The 19,468-nt window shown below is 44.7% G+C and overlaps 5 protein-coding genes across 5 annotated transcripts; 2 read left to right on the top strand and 3 right to left on the bottom strand.

The window, feature by feature from the left end:
* Positions 1-408: 408 nt before the first annotated feature.
* Positions 409-1,584, top strand: N7495_002602 (acyl-CoA thioesterase; the record flags this gene model as incomplete). The annotated part of the gene is made up of 2 exons (XM_057205271.1): positions 409-669; positions 739-1,584. The coding sequence occupies 2 exons, from the start codon at positions 409-411 to the stop codon at positions 1,582-1,584; spliced, it is 1,107 nt and encodes a 368-aa protein (XP_057065878.1).
* Positions 1,585-2,363: 779 nt separating this feature from the next.
* On the bottom strand, positions 2,364-2,846 carry N7495_002601 (uncharacterized protein; the record flags this gene model as incomplete). Its single annotated transcript, XM_057205270.1, has 1 exon — positions 2,364-2,846. One exon carries the CDS (start codon positions 2,844-2,846, stop codon positions 2,364-2,366), a length of 483 nt encoding a protein of 160 aa, XP_057065877.1.
* Positions 2,847-3,309: 463 nt separating this feature from the next.
* Positions 3,310-3,784, bottom strand: N7495_002600 (uncharacterized protein; the record flags this gene model as incomplete). The annotated part of the gene is made up of 2 exons (XM_057205269.1): positions 3,310-3,571; positions 3,657-3,784. Coding segments are annotated over 2 exons (390 nt in total), but the record flags the coding sequence as incomplete, so codon positions are not given.
* A 9,116-nt stretch (positions 3,785-12,900) lies between these two features.
* N7495_002599 (uncharacterized protein) lies at positions 12,901-14,371 on the top strand (the record flags this gene model as incomplete). The annotated part of the gene is made up of 3 exons (XM_057205268.1): positions 12,901-12,942; positions 13,025-13,173; positions 13,246-14,371. The coding sequence occupies 3 exons, from the start codon at positions 12,901-12,903 to the stop codon at positions 14,369-14,371; spliced, it is 1,317 nt and encodes a 438-aa protein (XP_057065875.1).
* Positions 14,372-15,219: 848 nt separating this feature from the next.
* On the bottom strand, positions 15,220-16,320 carry N7495_002598 (chitin synthase export chaperone; the record flags this gene model as incomplete). Its single annotated transcript, XM_057205267.1, has 3 exons — positions 15,220-15,393; positions 15,456-16,024; positions 16,083-16,320. 3 exons carry the CDS (start codon positions 16,318-16,320, stop codon positions 15,220-15,222), a joined length of 981 nt encoding a protein of 326 aa, XP_057065874.1.
* Positions 16,321-19,468: the final 3,148 nt, after the last annotated feature.

The following is a 19,468-nucleotide window of genomic DNA, read 5'->3' as shown; positions in this document are numbered from 1 at the left end:
AAATTTCAATCTGATATCATCTCTTTTCTTGTCTATTTGGGAATGCCGAAAGTGTACAATCATGCACCTTTTTACTGGCTGAAGATATACCACGTGACTCTCGTCGGTACCGAGGTTCCCCATTTCTCCCATCTCCATCTAGGGTTGCGTCTTTGACACTTAAATCTCTTACTAGAAATTCTCCATTTGAGTGTAAGTGATACTGCGACAAGTGCTGGGACTTTATATCTATATATAAAATCTCTTATCCATCTGAGATTTCCTCCCTTTGTGGCCACACGCGTCCCTAGAACATTTGCACTTTTGCGATCTAAATACACCAAATACTCGAAGATTACGGCGTATACAACACATCTTATTTGCTATTTGACGCTTCAAGTTGGTATACTCCATGTTAAATGATCAATCATGTCATCCCCACGAAAGACAGCAAGCGATGAATCATTAGAGCTATCTTTACCATGGTCGTTCGTGGAGTTGATGGCACTGGAATCACTTGGTGTAGACAAATCACATTCCAGTGGTGACGGGACTGAGGAGATTGAGAAATTTCGCTCGCTTGCTGCACCATATCCCCCTGGCCAAGGAAGCCGTTCTTTTGGGGGGCATGTATATGCTCAATCCGCGTATGCAGCATCCAAGACTGTTGGAGAAATGTTTGTGATTCATGTCAGTCTTAATTAAAATCATGATCCCGAGGAACAACTTGACAGAATTTTGCTGAATCCAGGTCCATAGGATATAACTGGGTCATTCATTCTGGGTGGTCGATTAGATATTCCATATATCTATAGTGTTCGGCGAATTCGGGACGGGTTCATGTATTGTACAAGAGCAGTTGATGCTCGACAAGACGGCAAAATCTGCTTTTCCTGTCTATGCTCATTTAAGCGTGGAGAAGGACAGCAAACCTTCCACCACCAACCACCGACTGTTCAGGAGCGTTTTGACAAAATCCTCTCTTTGAAACGACCAGAAGACCAGGATATGAGTCCGAGTATTGATGCAGATTTTTGGATCGAAGGAGTGAAGCAAGGGAAGTTTGAAGAAATGATGTTCCCAGGACTGGATGTGCGGAAGGTCAACATGGAGGACTACAATAATAATACTGGCATTCAACAAAATCCCGAGCGATATAGACAGTTGACCCAGTACCGACTCAAGGGATCACCAGATGAGGATTGCACAGCAACATTGGCCCAGGTCAAAGAGAGGGAATTTGCTGGAAAATATGATAACCTCTACGCTTGTGCTCATATGTACTCCAGTGATAAGAACTCTCTCTTTCTGATCCCGCGTGCTTTGGGGATCAAGCGCTGGGCAGATATGTCAAGTCTCACTTTAATGGTGGTTGTTCATACGCATGGCAAGCCATTGAGAATGATTGACTGGGATGGAGTTACTGAAGATAAGTCGGAACTTCCGATGAAATGGTTCATCCAAGAAGGTTGGACACCTCAATCTGGAGAGAACAGGGCTGTCCATGAGAGTCATCTTTGGAGTCCAGAGGGCACCTTAATTGCAACATCTTTACAGGACAGCATGCTTCGGCTACAGAAACTTGGTCGAGCGGGAAATCTATAGCTGAGTGTTGAAGTCATGGATTCTTGAGCCACATCTTGGAGCTTTCCTTTTTCCTTTTTGATTTTGTCAATTATAGACAAGATAGTGTCAATTACTAGGTATATTTACATACGTACCTATGTACCAGATTTTCTACGCTAGTTCTTGGCGTTCTTCTTCCGTATTAGGGCATGACGTGTATTTAAAGTCAACTTATGAATACGCATATAGGCTAGCGCGATAAAGTGTTCCATGTATTCGGCGGCTTGAAAACTAGACCGCGAATATGACGCGTATAAAATTGAGCAGTTAGTTACATCCCACCGGATCCCTTGAGTGGTGGCGGAATCATAACACATTCCCCAGGTTTTATTCCTAGTTATAAAGGAAAATTCACGTAAGGTACCAAATTCACAGTCCCAATTAGCCCGTTCTCTCCCCGAGACGGAAGTGCGTTCGTCCCAAACATCTCTTGCTCAACATCCTGGATATTGGACACCGGCACATCTGCACTCTTGATATCCCCAGAAATACTTCGAAGATAGTTTCACAATATCGTTGGAACAACAATAACAACAAAATTTGGCTCGCGCTGTAAAAAAGGTCTCAGATCGATGTGGGGAGCTTTTAGATCAAAGGAAGGTTTTTTTTTCTGTTGACATAAATTCGTGCAGCATGTATAATTTCTGGCATGTCCAGGTACGCCCCATCTACCAATCCATTTACCGGCCAGTCCAAGGTCGTTGTGTAGTATCCGAGACCTGCTGCGTCTTGGAGACCTTCTATTTGGGTCCACGAGACTAGAGCTGAAAGATGGTGGGTAGTGTTGTACTTGACCGCAATTGTGGCTGCGTCAGATAGATTACCTGGTGCTTCCCAGTGTTCGGCGATGAGTGTCTAGTTGGAAATCTTTGATGGTCTGGCGATACGCTTGCTTGGAAGGCGGACTTTTGTTCCATTGCAAGTTTAAGCGATTGATTTGTCGAGCTAAAGGCAATATGCAAATTTGTACCGGTCTTGGAATAGTCATAGCCAATTACCGTGGAGGGAAGCTTGGTGACGTGCCCGCTGAGGCCCTGCTTATTGTCAGAAAATCCTATGATAACCGTCTGATTACCAGCGAGACTGAGAGGAATGGTAATGCGATCTCCTAGACGCCGGTAGTTAAGCACTGGCTTCTCAGTTCCTGTCCAAGGATCAAGGAAGAATGGAGTTTTAGAACTTATGATATCCACAAACCCCGTGGAGAAGTGAGTATCACAGAATAGGAACGCATGGTCCATTCCGCTCTGTTTATCCTCCCGCCATGTCGAGTACCATGTGCTGTTAGTTCGTAGAGCAACTTATGGTTGCAGACCTAGATCTTGGAGCTTCGCAGCAACCTGTGCTGAGATTACAGAGTAGACATTTCTAGACCTTTTTAGAGTCTGGATGACTCTTGCTATGACAGTTGCCTCTCCTCCATCTTTCGTTAAATAAGTCCCGGGATCTCCGCCACTTAGAATAACTGGCAGGCCCGCACACGCATATTTCAAGATAGACTGTACACCATCCAGTGTGAGGCTGCTGTTGCTGGTGATCACCAGGGCCTTGTAAGCTGGACCGTCAGGACCAAGTCCACCCTTTGATACCCTGGCTTCAGGAATAGCAAAGTTGTCTGGTGAAAGATAAGAGTAGGTATAGCCTAATTGCATCAGAATTTTGAAATTCCAGATCTCAAATGGGACACATAATTACCTGCGTCAATCAAGTCATTTGAAGTGTACAATGTCGAAAGATTAATGTCAGTGGCAGAGACTTTATTATATAAGGCAACATTGGTGTGGGGAACACCAGATCCCACTGCAGTCCCTCGTCATCCGACTTGGCCGGAACACCCTGTCCCTGGTTTGGACCAAGAGCAAAGTCCATAGCCTCCTTATGAGCTACTAGAGCCGCCTTGAAAAAATTTGCGAAAGCAAGAGTTCCAAATCCGTACTCGCTCCAATTAGCTCCTATAGGTTCCGGACTCAGTTGACCCCCATAGTTATAGAAACCAAGAAACTCAACACCACCAGCACCAATTTCACCAGCCGATTGATATTATCGCTCACAATCTCAGGTTAGACAATTCTGTCGGGAAGCCAGTATCTGAAGCGTGGACAGAGTCGCGCAGCGGGATTGAGAAATGTTCCTCAGTCAATCTGTGCCGAAGTTTGATCGTTGGTGTTAGTGATAGAAGGGCTGACGAAGAGCAAAAAGCCCAGCAGTTTCCCAATCAACGACCCCATTTTGTTACCTTTCTGTCACTCTTGTCTTATTTTGAGTTAATTTGTCTCTTGGATGATTTCGAAGGTACTCTTTATTGCAGAGCCGGGCAACTTGTTGAGCACTTTCGGCATAAATTGGGCCGAGAAGACGAGTTAAATCTAAGGATTTGTGTCACATTATCGCTTTGTCTCTCATTTACGGAACAGTACGAAGGGGAAGTGTGGAGATCCTGTCAGCAATCAAATTTGTTTTAACTAATCTTGGTAAAAGGTGTCCAACCTTGTCGCCAAATACGTATACGATGAATCTAAATGATGGGTGCATGTAGTCGCAGGCGGACAATTCTATCTATCAATTCTTTTTACAGAAACCAAAGGGTCCACTTATCTGTGGATCTGGGGCCTGATTAATTGTATACCAATGGTAGTATACAGAGTAGATCAGAAAGACCAGTGTATCGGGACCTGATTTTCAGATCCAGAGCAGGGATCACCCCCGCTAATAATAGATCTATCTAGGTACATGTAAACATGTGGTTAAGATCTGGCCGGTAATAATTTAATCGCTGAATTCTAGACCGTCCTGTCACTGTTGATGTTGAATTATTCGTGGACAGATTGTAGCAACACACTTTTGGTGGCATTTATTATTTGATCTTGGTAAGCTCGAACCGCTCTTTAGGAAAACGGTTGATTTTTTATAGCTGTCTGTCCATAAATAGTTGTCGGTGCTACTATTACGTCGCAATTGGTGCCACTATAGAATTTTAAGTCTATATGAGCGCCCAGGTGGGTTGCAAGATGTGTTTTGATTCCAAGGTTCTAATCTCTATCCATCTTTAGCAGCTCCCTGTAACTTGAAAGAGAAAAGGTCTCACCGGTTTAGTTCAAAAAATATTGGAATCTTGGATTAATAAAACATTCAAAATGTCTGAACATTCAAAAAGCTTTCGTTGACTATTTCATAAACACCAAAAAATTGGAAAAAGTCAAAGCTCAAATTGACCGAGTGACCAAAGAGACCGCATGACAAATCCCACACCGTCAACTGATAGCCAGGCTGTGATCCAACCAACCTAGTCAACTGAGACCTTCGAGCCACAAGAAAGATCTGGTAGGGAGGTGAAAGCTGTCGAGATGAGGATCATCAAGGATAAGGCAAGTATGCCAAGTTTGGCTCCGTGACCATTAGGTCTGCACCTGGAATCTGTCTGAGGTTCCAACTATAGACTTAGCCTGGATTGGCTAGTAGCATTCGGACGCTCGATGGAATTTGCCCGTCTCAATGCTGTTGAGATTCAATTTCTAAGTCTGTCACTAGCGAGCGTCAGAGCTTAGTCTCCAGAGCAAAATTTAAGAAAACTTACTATGAGTTCGATGTTGAAGAAAGGTTTTGGTGATTCCAATGAGGGCTAGCATTGTGCCTATAATGCCAAAGATGATCGCGCAGATAACTTTAGGAGTCATGGCGAGCTAATTTAATATGAGTCGGGAGGGAGGACGTGACAACATAAATCAGAAAGAGTCGCGTCTGAATTAGCTGAGGATGAGGGCTCGTTTTAATCATAAAAAGGATTGAAGTACGCCGCTATTTATATATAATTCTTCAAAGGGTGCTAAAATATTGTTGTATAAATACGAACAGCGGTTTCCGAGAAGAATGGCAGTCCGCGTTGTGCCTTGAGAGTCTTCTGAGCCGGTTGAACTGATGCAGAAGGCCGAATCACCCGTAGCAAGATCTGAGCCAGTGCTATTACATCAGAATCTCGAAAATTAACTGAGCTGGGACCAGCTCTTTGATTTTTGGATAGCAGAGACGACGGCTCACTCGGCTTGCCCTGCGCTGGCTCGTTCTGTGTCGTCAAGATAGACTAGCTCCCTTGTATTGCCCTACACTGTCTCACTTTGCTTCTACACTGGCTTCACTTGGCTTCTACACTGGCTTATTTGGTTTCTGCACTGGCTTCACTTTGCTTCTGCACTAGCTCACTTTGCTTATACACTGGCTTCACTTGGCTTCTACACTGACTTATTTGGTTTCTGCACTGGCTTCACTTGGTTTCTGCACTGGCTTCACTTGACTTCTACATTGGCTTATTTGGTTTCTGCACTGGCTTCATTTGGCTTCTACACTGACTCACTTTGCTTCTGCACTGGCTTCACTTAGCTTCTACACTGGCTTCACTTGGCTTCTACACTGGCTTATTTAGTTTCTGCACTGGCTTCACTTAGCTTCTACACTGGCTCCTTTTGCTTATATACTGGCTTCACTAGGCTTCTGCACTGGCTCACCACGATACCGCCATTTCAAGCTCTCAGGTTCAGCTAGACACAATGCGCGGGAACTGGCTAGACACTGGCGCTCGGTTGAGCCTGTGCATCACCAAATGCCACTCACTCACCGAAGCTCTTCAAGACTTGTCGTCAAGATTCTTTACACATTGCCTAATGTAGAGCATTCGAAGTGAGCCAGTGCAAGGAAGGACTATCCCCGACGCGGGAGTGAGCCAGTGCAGTGCAAATTGTAAATCGCAAATCGCCAAACAGCGTTGTCCTAAAATCCAGGGCCAGAAATTAAGAAGCCAAGACAGCGGCTAGAGAGCCGGTACAAGTCACCCCAAGAGAGACTGGATATTAGGCTGAGCAAACTAATGCGAGAACGGCTACACTTGCCTCTGGGCCTTTGTATCGCAACTGAGCCAGTGCATACGTGGGTGGAGTAGATGCTGATTGGTGCATGAGGAGTGTCAAAGCCTTCCTACAACCTCTCTCCAATATTCCGAAACCCCCTGACAGTGTTCCAAGATGAACTGTTCATGAACACGAATCTTTCCTTCTCCAGCAAATGACGCGTAATATTACGCTACACGGCCTTGCCACAGTACCTCTATTTTGGTCCAGCGACGACAGAAACCCAATGTTGCCGCTGAAGGATCTTTATTTTAGAGACATAGTGTATGTTTCCTCGGACCAGCTATCGTCCGGTCGTCGTCGGGTGGAATGGCCTACCAGCTTGTTATCCCTTCGCGAACATCTTGGTAAGCCGATAGATCTTTCCAAGCAGTCGTTTCCAAAGGCCGTAACAGACTTCATTCTTTCGGAAATGCAACTTTGCAATACCCAAATGGGATGCTGTCGATACCACTAGACCAAAGTGGGGCACAGGACCAATGGTTCCGATGCTGTTGGTTCGACATGAAGTGAATCTAGCGAGTTTTGTCTATTTAGTTACAGCGAGGATAAGATTGAATAACACACCTCTTACAACTTTGCATCGACGCACCTAGATCTATTCCATCGAGAATACTAGTTGCATATGCACCGTAAGAACGTCACCGTTCCGACAGATGCCCTGCCGACATGCCAGTTTTCGACGAGATTTACACTCCGACGCCTGACTGGAGAGCTTTGATCCGGAATTTATACTGCCGAGCGCGTCGTCAGTCAACAATCTAGGATGTGTATCTGATGCTAAGGAAGGGCTTGTGAGTGTGAGTGCGCTCACTCTCCTAATGAATCTTTGGTCTCCTACTTCCGCCGGTCATGTCTGGCAATTCTGGACTGCTTTTCGTTTGTCGGAAGTGATACAATCTCAATCACCAACGGCAAAATCCCCCTAAAGACAACATCATGGGAGAGCGATCTCACATGGTAAGTTCATCCTATCTTCCAGGGTTTATATACCACATGTTTACTAAATCTTCCTGATAGGCTGGCAACCGTCATCATAAGGAGTGGTAAAGACTTCCTGAATATATCCCAGAGAATTGTAGACTGCGGGTACCTAGGGACATTTGATTCAGCAACTTTTGAGATGGAAAAGCAGTACTATGGAGACAACGTCCTGGTTCAAATTCTTTTAGACTATAAAGGAGTAATGTCTCCAGATGGTAAAACTCCGCCGGAGAGAAACACGTTTAGATTCTGGCTTCCATATAGCGTTTGTCTGGAAGATGCTAATGGTGACGGTATTACGAGGTTTGATGAGATGGAGCGCATCTTCTTAGAAAGTGAGGGCTTAGAGTCGAGTGAATGAAATCAAGTACATTCTTTGTCCCTCACATGAATTGACAGAATAGAATAAATAAGGGAAATCCTGAGAATTTGCGGCGTCTAGGTTGGACCTATCTTTATCAAAATCATGATAGTTTGCTAAAGTTCTCCGTAAACTACTATCATTATAATTCATGCTCACTCCAAGCTCACTCGAATTAGTTACCTTCACTCTAAGGATATTTATATCGCTGCTTTAAGGTGAGCTAGGTTAAAAGATATAAAAAAGACCAAAAAAAAAATCATACAACAGTCAGGATTCTCATGTGGCCACCCACTATACTACTAACTGACCGGCGTGTGGCTTAAACGCGGCCAGTAGTCGGGTGGGTGTCGCCTGGGTGAGCAATGGGTGAGCGCTGCTTTAGCGTCGCGCGACCGGGGGTGAGCAGGGTGAGTACAAAATAAACAGGGTGAGAATCGGGTAAGCCAAGGTGAGCACCGGGTGAGCCATGGGATTGGGATGAGATTGGGGTGAGACTAAGCTAATACATAACCATGACCACTGCAATAATCCTTTAATGTTAAAAGACTATTAGGAAAGCGTTTATAGACTCTGACTTGAATGAACACACTTCTATGCACCTATTCCACTACGTATTCATACTGACTTGGTCAAGTAAATCTCCCTTCAAGCTGGACTTGTGGAACGCATGGCACTGTCCTTCAGACGTAGTCTGTCGACAGTGACCACATGCGAATCCTGACTGTTGTATGTTTTTGTTTTTTTAAATGATATATTCTCCTTGCCCTTGAATATTTACTCTGTATACCAAAAGACAACTAACCCCCAGATCTATCCTTTTGTCCTAGCATACTTCTCATCCTAAGTTCAAGTTTAAAAATCTGAAAACATGTCTGATTCCGAAGATCTCCAAAAAATTGCCGTCAAACATGCTACACTTGAGTACCAGGATATAGTTTAGAGAACAAGAAGAGAACACTCACTATCTGCCATAAACATTGATTACTCGCACCTGCTATAGTCAGTAAATATGAGTGTGACCTACTGAAGTCATGATATATATTTCAGTGATCTGGACAGTTCCATAGACTCTGATTATTCGCAGTGTATCCCGGGCCCGGAAAGTGATAAAATATAAATCCATAGCTAGATACAGCGACCCTAGGATATAATTCCAACCTTGCAGCTCGACTGGAGACTTGGAAGAGACCCATAAATGGAATCAAAGACGTCGGGTTTGAAGGATTCCTAGTTACTCATGGTATTGATTCATATCACGTGATTTATATAGATATGTCAAAGGCCCGATTCCTGTTTTAGTTTAGTGCACTTTAGTCAGCTTGGAATGGTCAACTTGGGCCGTTCCACCTTGTAGGTTTACACACACACACATACATAATTTGACTACAATTTGCTCCATTCCTATTTGCCTATTCGTATCCACCTTAATTGGTTTGTCAGACCTCCATCCGACATATAGTCGTTCCCCCGTGACTCGGGGGTCTGTTTGTTCCGTTCCGGGTTTATGGTATTGCACGATTACAATATCCATGTTCCGACACTAGAGCAACTTTAAAATCTCGAGTCGCTATATACATGGATCGATAAAATAAATGAGAGTGGATAGGTGCACGACGTGTCCCCGAATGCCCTGCACATTGTATCTGGTGGGTGGCTGATTTTGTTGAAGAATCAGTCTTTGTGCGGGGTGAAGAAAAACGGTGAGTGGAAAAATAAACAAAAATGAAAAACACCAAGGTGGGCTTTTTCCTAGAGAAGCCAGTCTCTATTTCGTCTTCTGTCCGTGGTCCTCCTATTCTAGTATCGCTTATAGGGTTGTTGGCGATAATACTAGGGTGGGTGCCGCTGGTATTGGTGCTCCTTATATTTCATTTCGTTTTCCTAGGTGGTTATCGACGTCTGCATTCCGTTGATGAATCCTGGGAGGTTTGGTGGTAGGTATGCCAGGGTCATTCGGCATGCTTCAACTCCTTCGTATGCGGAAATCAATTTTTCGTATAAGTATTCATCCGTTCGCCATGAGGGATTGATTACGTGTCGGAGCTTATAGAGCTCATTGAGTAGTATCTTGAAGCATTGGTGAAGGCTCTTATCGGGGTTCTTTCGGATGGTTGTTCTGAGGTTTGGGCTATCCTATAGTTGTTTCTGCCTTCTGTAGAACTCTGGTCCTTCGAAGAATTCCCTAAGTTTCTTGCACGATTCCGCGAAGGTTTTTTCCCGAAGGGAGTTCGTGAAATAAAATTCCAATGCCGGTTCTTTAAGGAAACTGCCAAATGCGTCCATATACGAATGTTCCGGGAGTCTCACACATTGGCAGATGTCAGTGAAGATCTTGATTTTGAAGTCAAGGCTGGTGCTTCCATCGTATTTTTGACTTTCGGATATCGACTTCATGACTGCTGTCGTTTACCTTACATAGTTGTCCGAGGTAAGGTCGGGGGTAGATCGAGGTGTCCGAGAATGACGACTGTTGTCTGGGTCGATGTTGTTTCCTCTTGGAGTACGGTCGCTCTCGTCGTCATCATTGCTGTCATCACCTGGATCGTCTCCTGGGTTTCCGGTGTAGATCGCGGGTGGTGCGCCTCCGATTTGGCTTTTGCGCATATACCCTCGGTTGTCTGGAACGCTTGCATACGCGTGTGGTTCTGGCCGAGGTGATGAGAAAACATGTGAGGTCCAGTTCTGGGCCTTGCGCTGGACGGGGGGTATTTCCATCGACATTTGGTTTAGCTGGCTGGCTGGATTGGCCGGATCTTGTGGGCGTCGGGTGGCGGTCGTTCCCTTTGGACCATCCAGTGTGTCATTCAATTTGTCCTGGAGTGCTAGAGTTCTCATAGCGCCATTGATGTCTTTGAAGGCGTTTTTGATTTCTGCGTCCGTCCATTCATGTTCTTCTTCCCTTATAAGGCATTCCGTCAGGGAGTCGGCCAGTTTTGGTGTCCATCTCACATAAACTCCGCGCTGGATGAGTGTAGGGTACACTAATCGGAGGCGCACCACCCGCGATCTATACCGGAAACCCAGGAGACGATCCAGGTGATGACAGCAATGATGACGACGAGAGCGACCGTACTCCAAGAGGAAACAACATCGACCCAGACAACAGTCGTCATTCTCGGACACCTCGATCTACCCCCGACCTTACCTCGGACAACTATGTAAGGTAAACGACAGCAGTCATGAAGTCGATATCCGAAAGTCAAAAATACGATGGAAGCACCAGCCTTGACTTCAAAATCAAGATCTTCACTGACATCTGCCAATGTGTGAGACTCCCGGAACATTCGTATATGGACGCATTTGGCAGTTTCCTTAAAGAACCGGCATTGGAATTTTATTTCACGAACTCCCTTCGGGAAAAAACCTTCGCGGAATCGTGCAAGAAACTTAGGGAATTCTTCGAAGGACCAGAGTTCTACAGAAGGCAGAAACAACTATAGGATAGCCCAAACCTCAGAACAACCATCCGAAAGAACCCCGATAAGAGCCTTCACCAATGCTTCAAGATACTACTCAATGAGCTCTATAAGCTCCGACACGTAATCAATCCCTCATGGCGAACGGATGAATACTTATACGAAAAATTGATTTCCGCATACGAAGGAGTTGAAGCATGCCGAATGACCCTGGCATACCTACCACCAAACCTCCCAGGATTCATCAACGGAATGCAGACGTCGATAACCACCTAGGAAAACGAAATGAAATATAAGGAGCACCAATACCAGCGGCACCCACCCTAGTATTATCGCCAACAACCCTATAAGCGATACTAGAATAGGAGGACCACGGACAGAAGACGAAATAGAGACTGGCTTCTCTAGGAAAAAGCCCACCTTGGTGTTTTTCATTTTTGTTTATTTTTCCACTCACCGTTTTTCTTCACCCCGCACAAAGACTGATTCTTCAACAAAATCAGCCACCCACCAGATACAATGTGCAGGGCATTCGGGGACACGTCGTGCACCTATCCACTCTCATTTATTTTATCGATCCATGTATATAGCGACTCGAGATTTTAAAGTTGCTCTAGTGTCGGAACATGGATATTGTAATCGTGCAATACCATAAACCCGGAACGGAACAAACAGACCCCCGAGTCACGGGGGAACGACTATATTAGGAACTCAAGTAGCTACATGAATCGAACACATTTCACACCACTTTGCACAACGTATATACTAAGAATCTAGGACGAACCATACCATTTTCCAGTGTATATAGTGCAACGTGTGAACCCTGTCCTTTCAACGTAGTTGATCGACAAAGAGAGTCCTAGTCCATGTCGGACTAGAGATGGAATACGACAATATAACTCTCGACTGCGATAACCAACAAACAGTTGACCTGCTCACCAAAGAAGGAGCATTTAAGACCAAACTACGTCACATCGACATACACCGTAGCTGGCTACGCCAGGAGGTGCAACAGGGACGTATTAGGATCAGATGGGTGCCTACAAAATCGATGGTGGCAGACGGCTTCACTAAAATCCTACCGAAGCAGAGATTCGACGCCTGGATCCAGCTTCTCAATTTAGAGGATATTAGTGACTTGATCTAACCTAGGGTCATCTACCCCTAGATTAGAGGATTTAGGGCATCAACTGCCTAAATCAGGGACATAGACTGTGTTTTAGAGGGAATTAAGGCGGTTCAACAGCCCAAATCGGCCCTGTGTTAAGGCCAGTTTACACCTTGAAGGGGTGAAAACTGAAGGGGTATGTCAAAGGCCCGATTCCATTTACAGTTAGTCTATTTTTAGTCAGCATTGGAATCCCACCATGGGATTCCCACCATAGCTACACATACACACATACGCATACTGCACTCTCATTTGCCCACTAGAATCCACTATTCATTTGGTCAGACCTCCATTTGACAATAACTATGAATCACGTGACCAGGTGTTTTCTCCATGACGTAATATGTGGGCACAAGGTCGTTGTCTACCTGGTCTCACTTTCTGTTTTGGTAATTGTCTGAAGTAGTGGTCTGGATTCTGCACGCAAACAACCCATAATTTGATGACTGGCTATGATTTTTCAAAATGCGGAAGACACTTCTCCTAGTCTTCATCCATGGCTTTAAGGTATAAACTTCCCGGTGAATTGTTCAGTCAAGTTGGTTTCTTGAACAATAATCTGATCAATCCTTACTGAAAAATTACTCAGGGTGGTGATGATACATTCGACAATTTTCCTGACAGCCTCCGAATAGTCGCTGGTAAGGCTCTGCCAGCAGTCACAGTTGTAAAGGCTGTGTACCCCAAATATGAGACGAAAGGCGACCTGAAAGAATGCGTGGGAAGATTCCGGGATTGGTAAAGAATCCTTGACTGTAGCACATGTGTATGCTCATTTATCTAGAACCGAGTCTAACTGATCATATGCAGGCTGCAAGATACCGTTATTGATCTGGAGGTTGCAAATCAAACAGCTTCACCAACTGTCGACCCATCAGTCCATGTCTTTCTTGTCGGACACTCAATGGGTGGGATTGTCGCTGCAGATGTGCTTCTACTACTAGCAGCTGAGCAGCCAATTCATCGGAACCCAGCATCAGACCCAGTATCAGACGCACAATCTGTACCTCAAGCAGACGCAGAGACGCCTGTTGTGGAACCAGGCACATTCATGTTCCCTCACGTTCAAGGTGTGCTTGCCTTTGATACTCCGTATCTTGGTATTGCACCGGGAGTGGTTTCGTATGGGGCAGAAAACCACTATCGCAATGCAACAACTGCCTACAATACTTTGAATGAAGTTGCCGGACTTTTTGGCTATGGTGGAAAAACAACCACCCCTGCTGCTGCAGCTGGTACTGCATCTGCTAAGGCACCTACCCAGTCTCTCCCTTCCACAGGTGATGCTGCAGAAATACCGTCTTGGCAACGCTGGGGTAAATATGCCATGTTCGCAGGTGCCGCAGGTGCAGCTGCAGCTGGAGGCGCTGCCGCCCTGTACTCCCAGCGACAGAATCTTTCGGCTGGATTCAGCTGGGTTTCATCACACCTGGAGTTTATTGGCTGTCTAGCACGCCGACCAGATCTGAATCAACGCCTTGATGGTCTGGCAGTGGTGCAAAAGGAACGAGACATCAAATGTTTCAATTTTTACACATGCCTCGGAAAAGGTGCAGGAACCCTGGTCGATAATTCAGTCACGGGAAAAACGTCTTTCAGTCAAAAGATAATTCGGTCAAAGAACAGGACTTTCTGTACCCTTCCAGAGGAAGTTGAACATGGCGAGGGCTCAATACAACCTGGGATTCAATGGATCAAGGCCATCAACAATCAGGTTACCGATGAAGTCAGGGCACATGTCAGTATGTTTTTGCCAAAGGACAACCCTGCATTTTATGACCTGGTTGGCGACACATGCAAAAATTTGGTAGCATCGATCGACCAGGGTTGGTACAATTCATCGACTGGGCCGGCCGAACCTCGAAAAGAATACCCCAGAAATGAAGACAGCTTTATGGAGACTGACGATGTCGTCGTTGTGAATGATAATGAATGAGGTCGCTACCTTGTTTCTCTACAACACGGAGTACCTAATGGTATATCTTCTATGTACCATCTCCCTAACACAGATTAGACATCAGATTTCTATTACATGGAGATCTGCTCAAGCAGAAATCAGATATTCGCTTCCAAGGTTGCATGAGCCAGAGTGACATCACCTTTAAATTATCCATGGATGCCCAGGTGGCAGTACTCCATGTATCCGTGCATACGAGAGAAAGCACTGGAGCTCTCTGACCTCGAAAAATATCTTACCTCCCAACATTTTTTGAAATGCGCAGAATTTTTGAATCTCCCCCAAGGATACTTAAGTATTGATGCATTATATTCCTCCTATTCAAGGTTAACAATAGTACTTACCTGTTGAATACGGCCAATTCCTCTCCAACTGGTAGTTTGACTAGGTACTTTACAAATTTACTCGAACTATTGCCAAATGGTCGCGTTAAACGAGCAAGCCAAGAATCAGTCGAATGCTTACTGATCGAAAGCATCCACGCTCGGTTCTACCGAGTGAGTAAACTATCCACGGATTGTGATGGTGTTGATAATCTCGTGCCAACATACTGATCAGGATGGACAAGCCCAAAGATTAAAATCTCCTTGATTGATAGATTGGCATATGTATGTTTGATAACTCCAAATAACCAAAAAGAATCGGTCCTGATTTCAGTAAATTCTGGAAAAAAATCGCCAATTATCAGCATGCTCTAATTACTTTGAAAGCACCCTCACAGCCCTCTGCTGGGCTGTAACATAGGAACGAATGGGAAAAAATGTAACGAAGAAAACAAAAGGTGTCGTGAAATATCGTCACATATACAAGTCGCTGAGGTCCAAGGCCTAGTAGTTATAGCGAGGGGAGCGCTGGTGAGACATGCTACCTGCGTCGTAGTCGTTGGTATCCTGATAAACAGTTTGTCTTCTGTCGTCCTCCAGTAGCTCCTTGACTTCCCATGTGTTCGCCTTGACACCGACGGAGAATTCCAAATCTTCTTTCGTAATCGAATCCCAGAACTGGACAAACGTTAGTCTAGTGTTCACGACTTGATGTTTGATGTTTGAATAGATCGACTCACCTTGTAGATCATCATGACGGCCAACAAATTGCAGAAGGTAGCGAAGAATAGACCATCCATGTAATGTTGGACATTGACACAGATAATATCGCTGAAGACGTAGAGGATCACTTGTCCAATGATGAAAACGAACGTACCGAAGAGAATATGTCCAAGAGGCCAGCGGTCATCCAAAGTGGCTACCAGAAGAAGTGACATACAAACATAGACCGCAACGCATATGGCATTTAAGATGTAGAGAACGACAAATAAGCCGATGGTGTTCTGCGGTCCCAGCCCACCCCATGACTTGAAGGTCAGCAGGGAGATGACAAACGTCAAGGCAAACATGGCAGCAGATGGGAGCCGAATTAGCCATACAGAAAGTGCTGTTCCATCCTCGTACAGCTGAAAGCCTACGAAGGCATTGACAAGCAAGCAGCCGCATAGAGCCGATACCAAGCCACTCTGAACTGCCACAAAGTAGGGGAATGGGCCACTTAAAGGAGGAACAACTCCCGCATCAATGATGAGCGAGCATATAGTGAGAGCTAGATATAGGTAGAAAAGAGTGATGATTTCCTTACGACCTGAGCATAAAAGGGTGAGTATATATCCCCAACCATCAGCTAGAAGGGAAAGACGAACCGACGGCCGTGAACTTGGACCGAACATGCAAGATCATTATCACAGTCATACCGAGTGCAATGATGTGCATGAACGAAGCAGCGCCCTGGAAGATAATCGTGTTCGCAAGCTCAATATTTCGCGCATAGCAATTGGAGATAATGCCTGTGGCGCCGGAGATAGTCGAAGCCGGGCCCACGAGGGAGCACAACGGCATAGGTGTTTTCTCGCATATTGAGTCGAATTTGCCAAAAGTCATTATGTTGATGATCACAAGTTGTGCGACAACAAACAAATTGTTACTTGTTGTATTGGGGCGGTCACGATCGCGAGGGGGCTAGACGGCTGTCTCCACAACGACGGGGAGGGTGGAACAGTGGAGAGAGAGCGACGATTGAAGACTGTGATCTGCTGCTGACTCTGCCTCTTGCGTTACTTCTTGTTCTACGTCCACTTTTATTTCAGCTCATCTATTCAGCTGTACGGCTGTATCAGTCGAGGTCGTTGAAAGAGCGCTGGCGAACCAGAAACTTAGGAGGTTTATTTTTGGCTCATTGGGGGTTCAAGGTCACGGGATGTCTCGCGGTGGTTGTTTTTCCGATTCCACTTTAGGACTACTGTAGCACTTTAGTTAGTTATCCGACAGCCGCTTAGTAATCACATATATATCATTCTCACGTGACTTTATCTTGAATACCCAAGGCAAAGACTGTCAGTGGTCACCTCCAGACTTTAAATGTTAGCCACCTTCCTACCTTGGATTGATTTCCTAGTGTACCGTTAGGTTACCAGCCACCGGCAAGCTGGCTTGAGACTATTCTCGCTGGCTCCACAATACCGATAAACTCAGCGGAGACCAGGATATTGCTGCTTCTTATCGCCTCATTATACGCCATTGGATATAAAAAGTCCGACAGCATTATAATTAGATATCATTTAATATGTAAGCTATTTACTGTGGACCACTGAGGCGTTTCGAAAACGCCCTCGAATAGAACTCTAGAGTCCGATTCGACATGTGGATGTGCCTTTTATTTGCACTCGAAACTTGGCTTGCATGTTGTGCAATCTCATTTTTTCCGTTTTCGATATACTTTCTCAATTTTAGTCAAAATCAATTTTTGAAGGCATTTTTCAATTTGCGCATGATTAACTCTGTGTTCAAGAAATCACACAATAAACCACAAAGACGGAACTCTGCGTGAATGAATCAGGTGAAGATAAGGTCATTGATCGATTTTTGACTATGACTGGTCCCATTTACGGATAACTGAGTGACACCAAGTAAGCTAATGATACCATGGTCCGACAATTAGCGCAAAGTTCTCGGTGGGGAACCTAGTTCTTCTACAAGGCTTCGATCTAATAGAGAATACCAAGAAGAAGCCGGACCTTGTTTTTGAATCGCGGAGATGCAAGTAGAAGCCCGTGAGATGCGGTCCAGATGCAGGTAAAGACGCGTACCGCCAATTACCAGAGATCTGAGAACCAGGACGCAGGGTTAAGCCGGTCTAGCTGTCATCTTTGCTCACATTGAACGATCTAGACCTTTTCTCTGGTAAGTAGGCTACTAAGTTATTAAGTTTCATTAACTACCTATGTAGTTTAGTCCATGAATATCTACATAGGGGACCCAATATATATATATATATATATATATTAGTCTACTTCAACGCCCATGACATGCTAAAGCTTCAATACTAACCACGCTGTAAGCTTGTTTTTGGGTGTTTTTTTCTTCCAGGGATATACCTTGTAATACAAGTAAATCCACATGGGCTCCACATGACCTTGGGATCATTGCATAAAAATTGACAGGGGTTTATTTGGTTAAAGTGGGACAGAGGCCACCAAAATCTCCGATTTCTTTCTATCTTGCCAACCTCGACTTCATAAAAACCCATATTGCTTGTCCAGCGGCCCAAGACGTTGTGCTTCCAGCTTTTTGCCAGGCTGCTTAGCAGCGGACATTGTTATAACCGTCACTAGACTTTTGGAGTGGGAAGATTCTGCCCCTGATCGCCTGACGTCGGCCCATATGTGCCGAATCGACATTGCCGGGTGGCTTTGATCCAAAAGAGGCTTGAGGCTTTATCAATTAAGAATCTCACTTGTTAAAACTGACAAAATCTACAACGTATTTTTGTTGTGCATGAAGATCCTGACTAGCGCCACGTGTAAGTGGAAGAAGCATCAACGGCTGCGAGGAACCGCGCCGATCTCCCTCTTTCCAAAGATATACCTAGATGCTTGTTTCATGAGGTCATGAAGTTTTGAAGTCGGCTTTGGTCGGGATGAAAAAAGGGGTGGGTGAGGGGAAGGGGCTGATCCTTGATACTTTTAGCCAAAATTCCGAACTATGGCCTTCGGGCGTCTTTCTAAACGGTCATAGCATTATAGCCTACCTTAGTCCACAGTCTTTAAGGCAAGATCAAAGCCACAACCAGGACCCGCTTAATGTAAATAATTTAGGTATTCCTCTGTTCTAGGTATTTTTGTTCTGAGGAAAGACGGGTGGGTCATGCAGAGTTGACGTACTTCGTAGATACATAGTCTTATGTATGGAGTACGGAGTTAAAAATTCTCATAGTTTGCGATTTAACAAAACACGTATTGAATAACTGTGTTTCCCCAATCCCTTTATTTCTATTTATTTTTTATTCTTTAATCATTTATTTTTTCTTATGCTTTTTACCAACCTTGTTGATCCGAGCACCCGGCCGATTGAACTTTTCCTTTGTCTATTAATTCTCCGATTTCCATAATTGTGCTATGGATTAAAAATTATATATGCTGTCGTACAATTTCTGCATCTGTTGGCATTCCTTATTTCTACGTCTAAAACTCGACTACATGGAACGTGGATACTTTCACATAGGATCAAGATGTGCAACTATTTCAAAAACTATTATATCTATAGCTCATGCTCGAGTCCAGCCTCTCATTTCCTCCGCACATCTTTAGATGGCAGCAAAGACAGTCGCTGCTCTGACAGTCCACACGACCGATTTATCGTCGTCGTAGGCAAATGTCTACTTTGCAGTACATCACGTTAATTCTATTCCATTTTACATATGTGAAAGTCAAGAGCTCCAATGTCCATGTCATCATTTTCCTGAGAAATTGAATCTTTTCCGAGTATATCGATGGCCTGTTTTGCAGCTGCGCCGTTAGCATTGAACATGATCTATTCATTTGGCTACACCCTATACGCGCCTCAAAAGCCGCTCTTCTGAGCCGATCACCACCTCGATGTGAACATCATTTCAACAATCGATACCCAGTACCCAACTGCTAGGAATTGATCAACTTTCACCAATTTTCTATTCCTTTCAAAGTTGGAATATTCTTTGGACCCGTTTCAGTTCTGATTTCATACTCCGGAAGTATTGGAAGTTTTAAAGCAA

This window comes from Penicillium taxi, assembly GCF_028828555.1.
Source record: "Penicillium taxi strain IBT 34144 chromosome Unknown utg000002l_segment0_segment0, whole genome shotgun sequence".
NCBI classification, from domain to species: Eukaryota; Fungi; Ascomycota; class Eurotiomycetes; order Eurotiales; family Aspergillaceae; genus Penicillium; species Penicillium taxi.
This window is presented reverse-complemented; position numbering and strand designations above follow the sequence as displayed.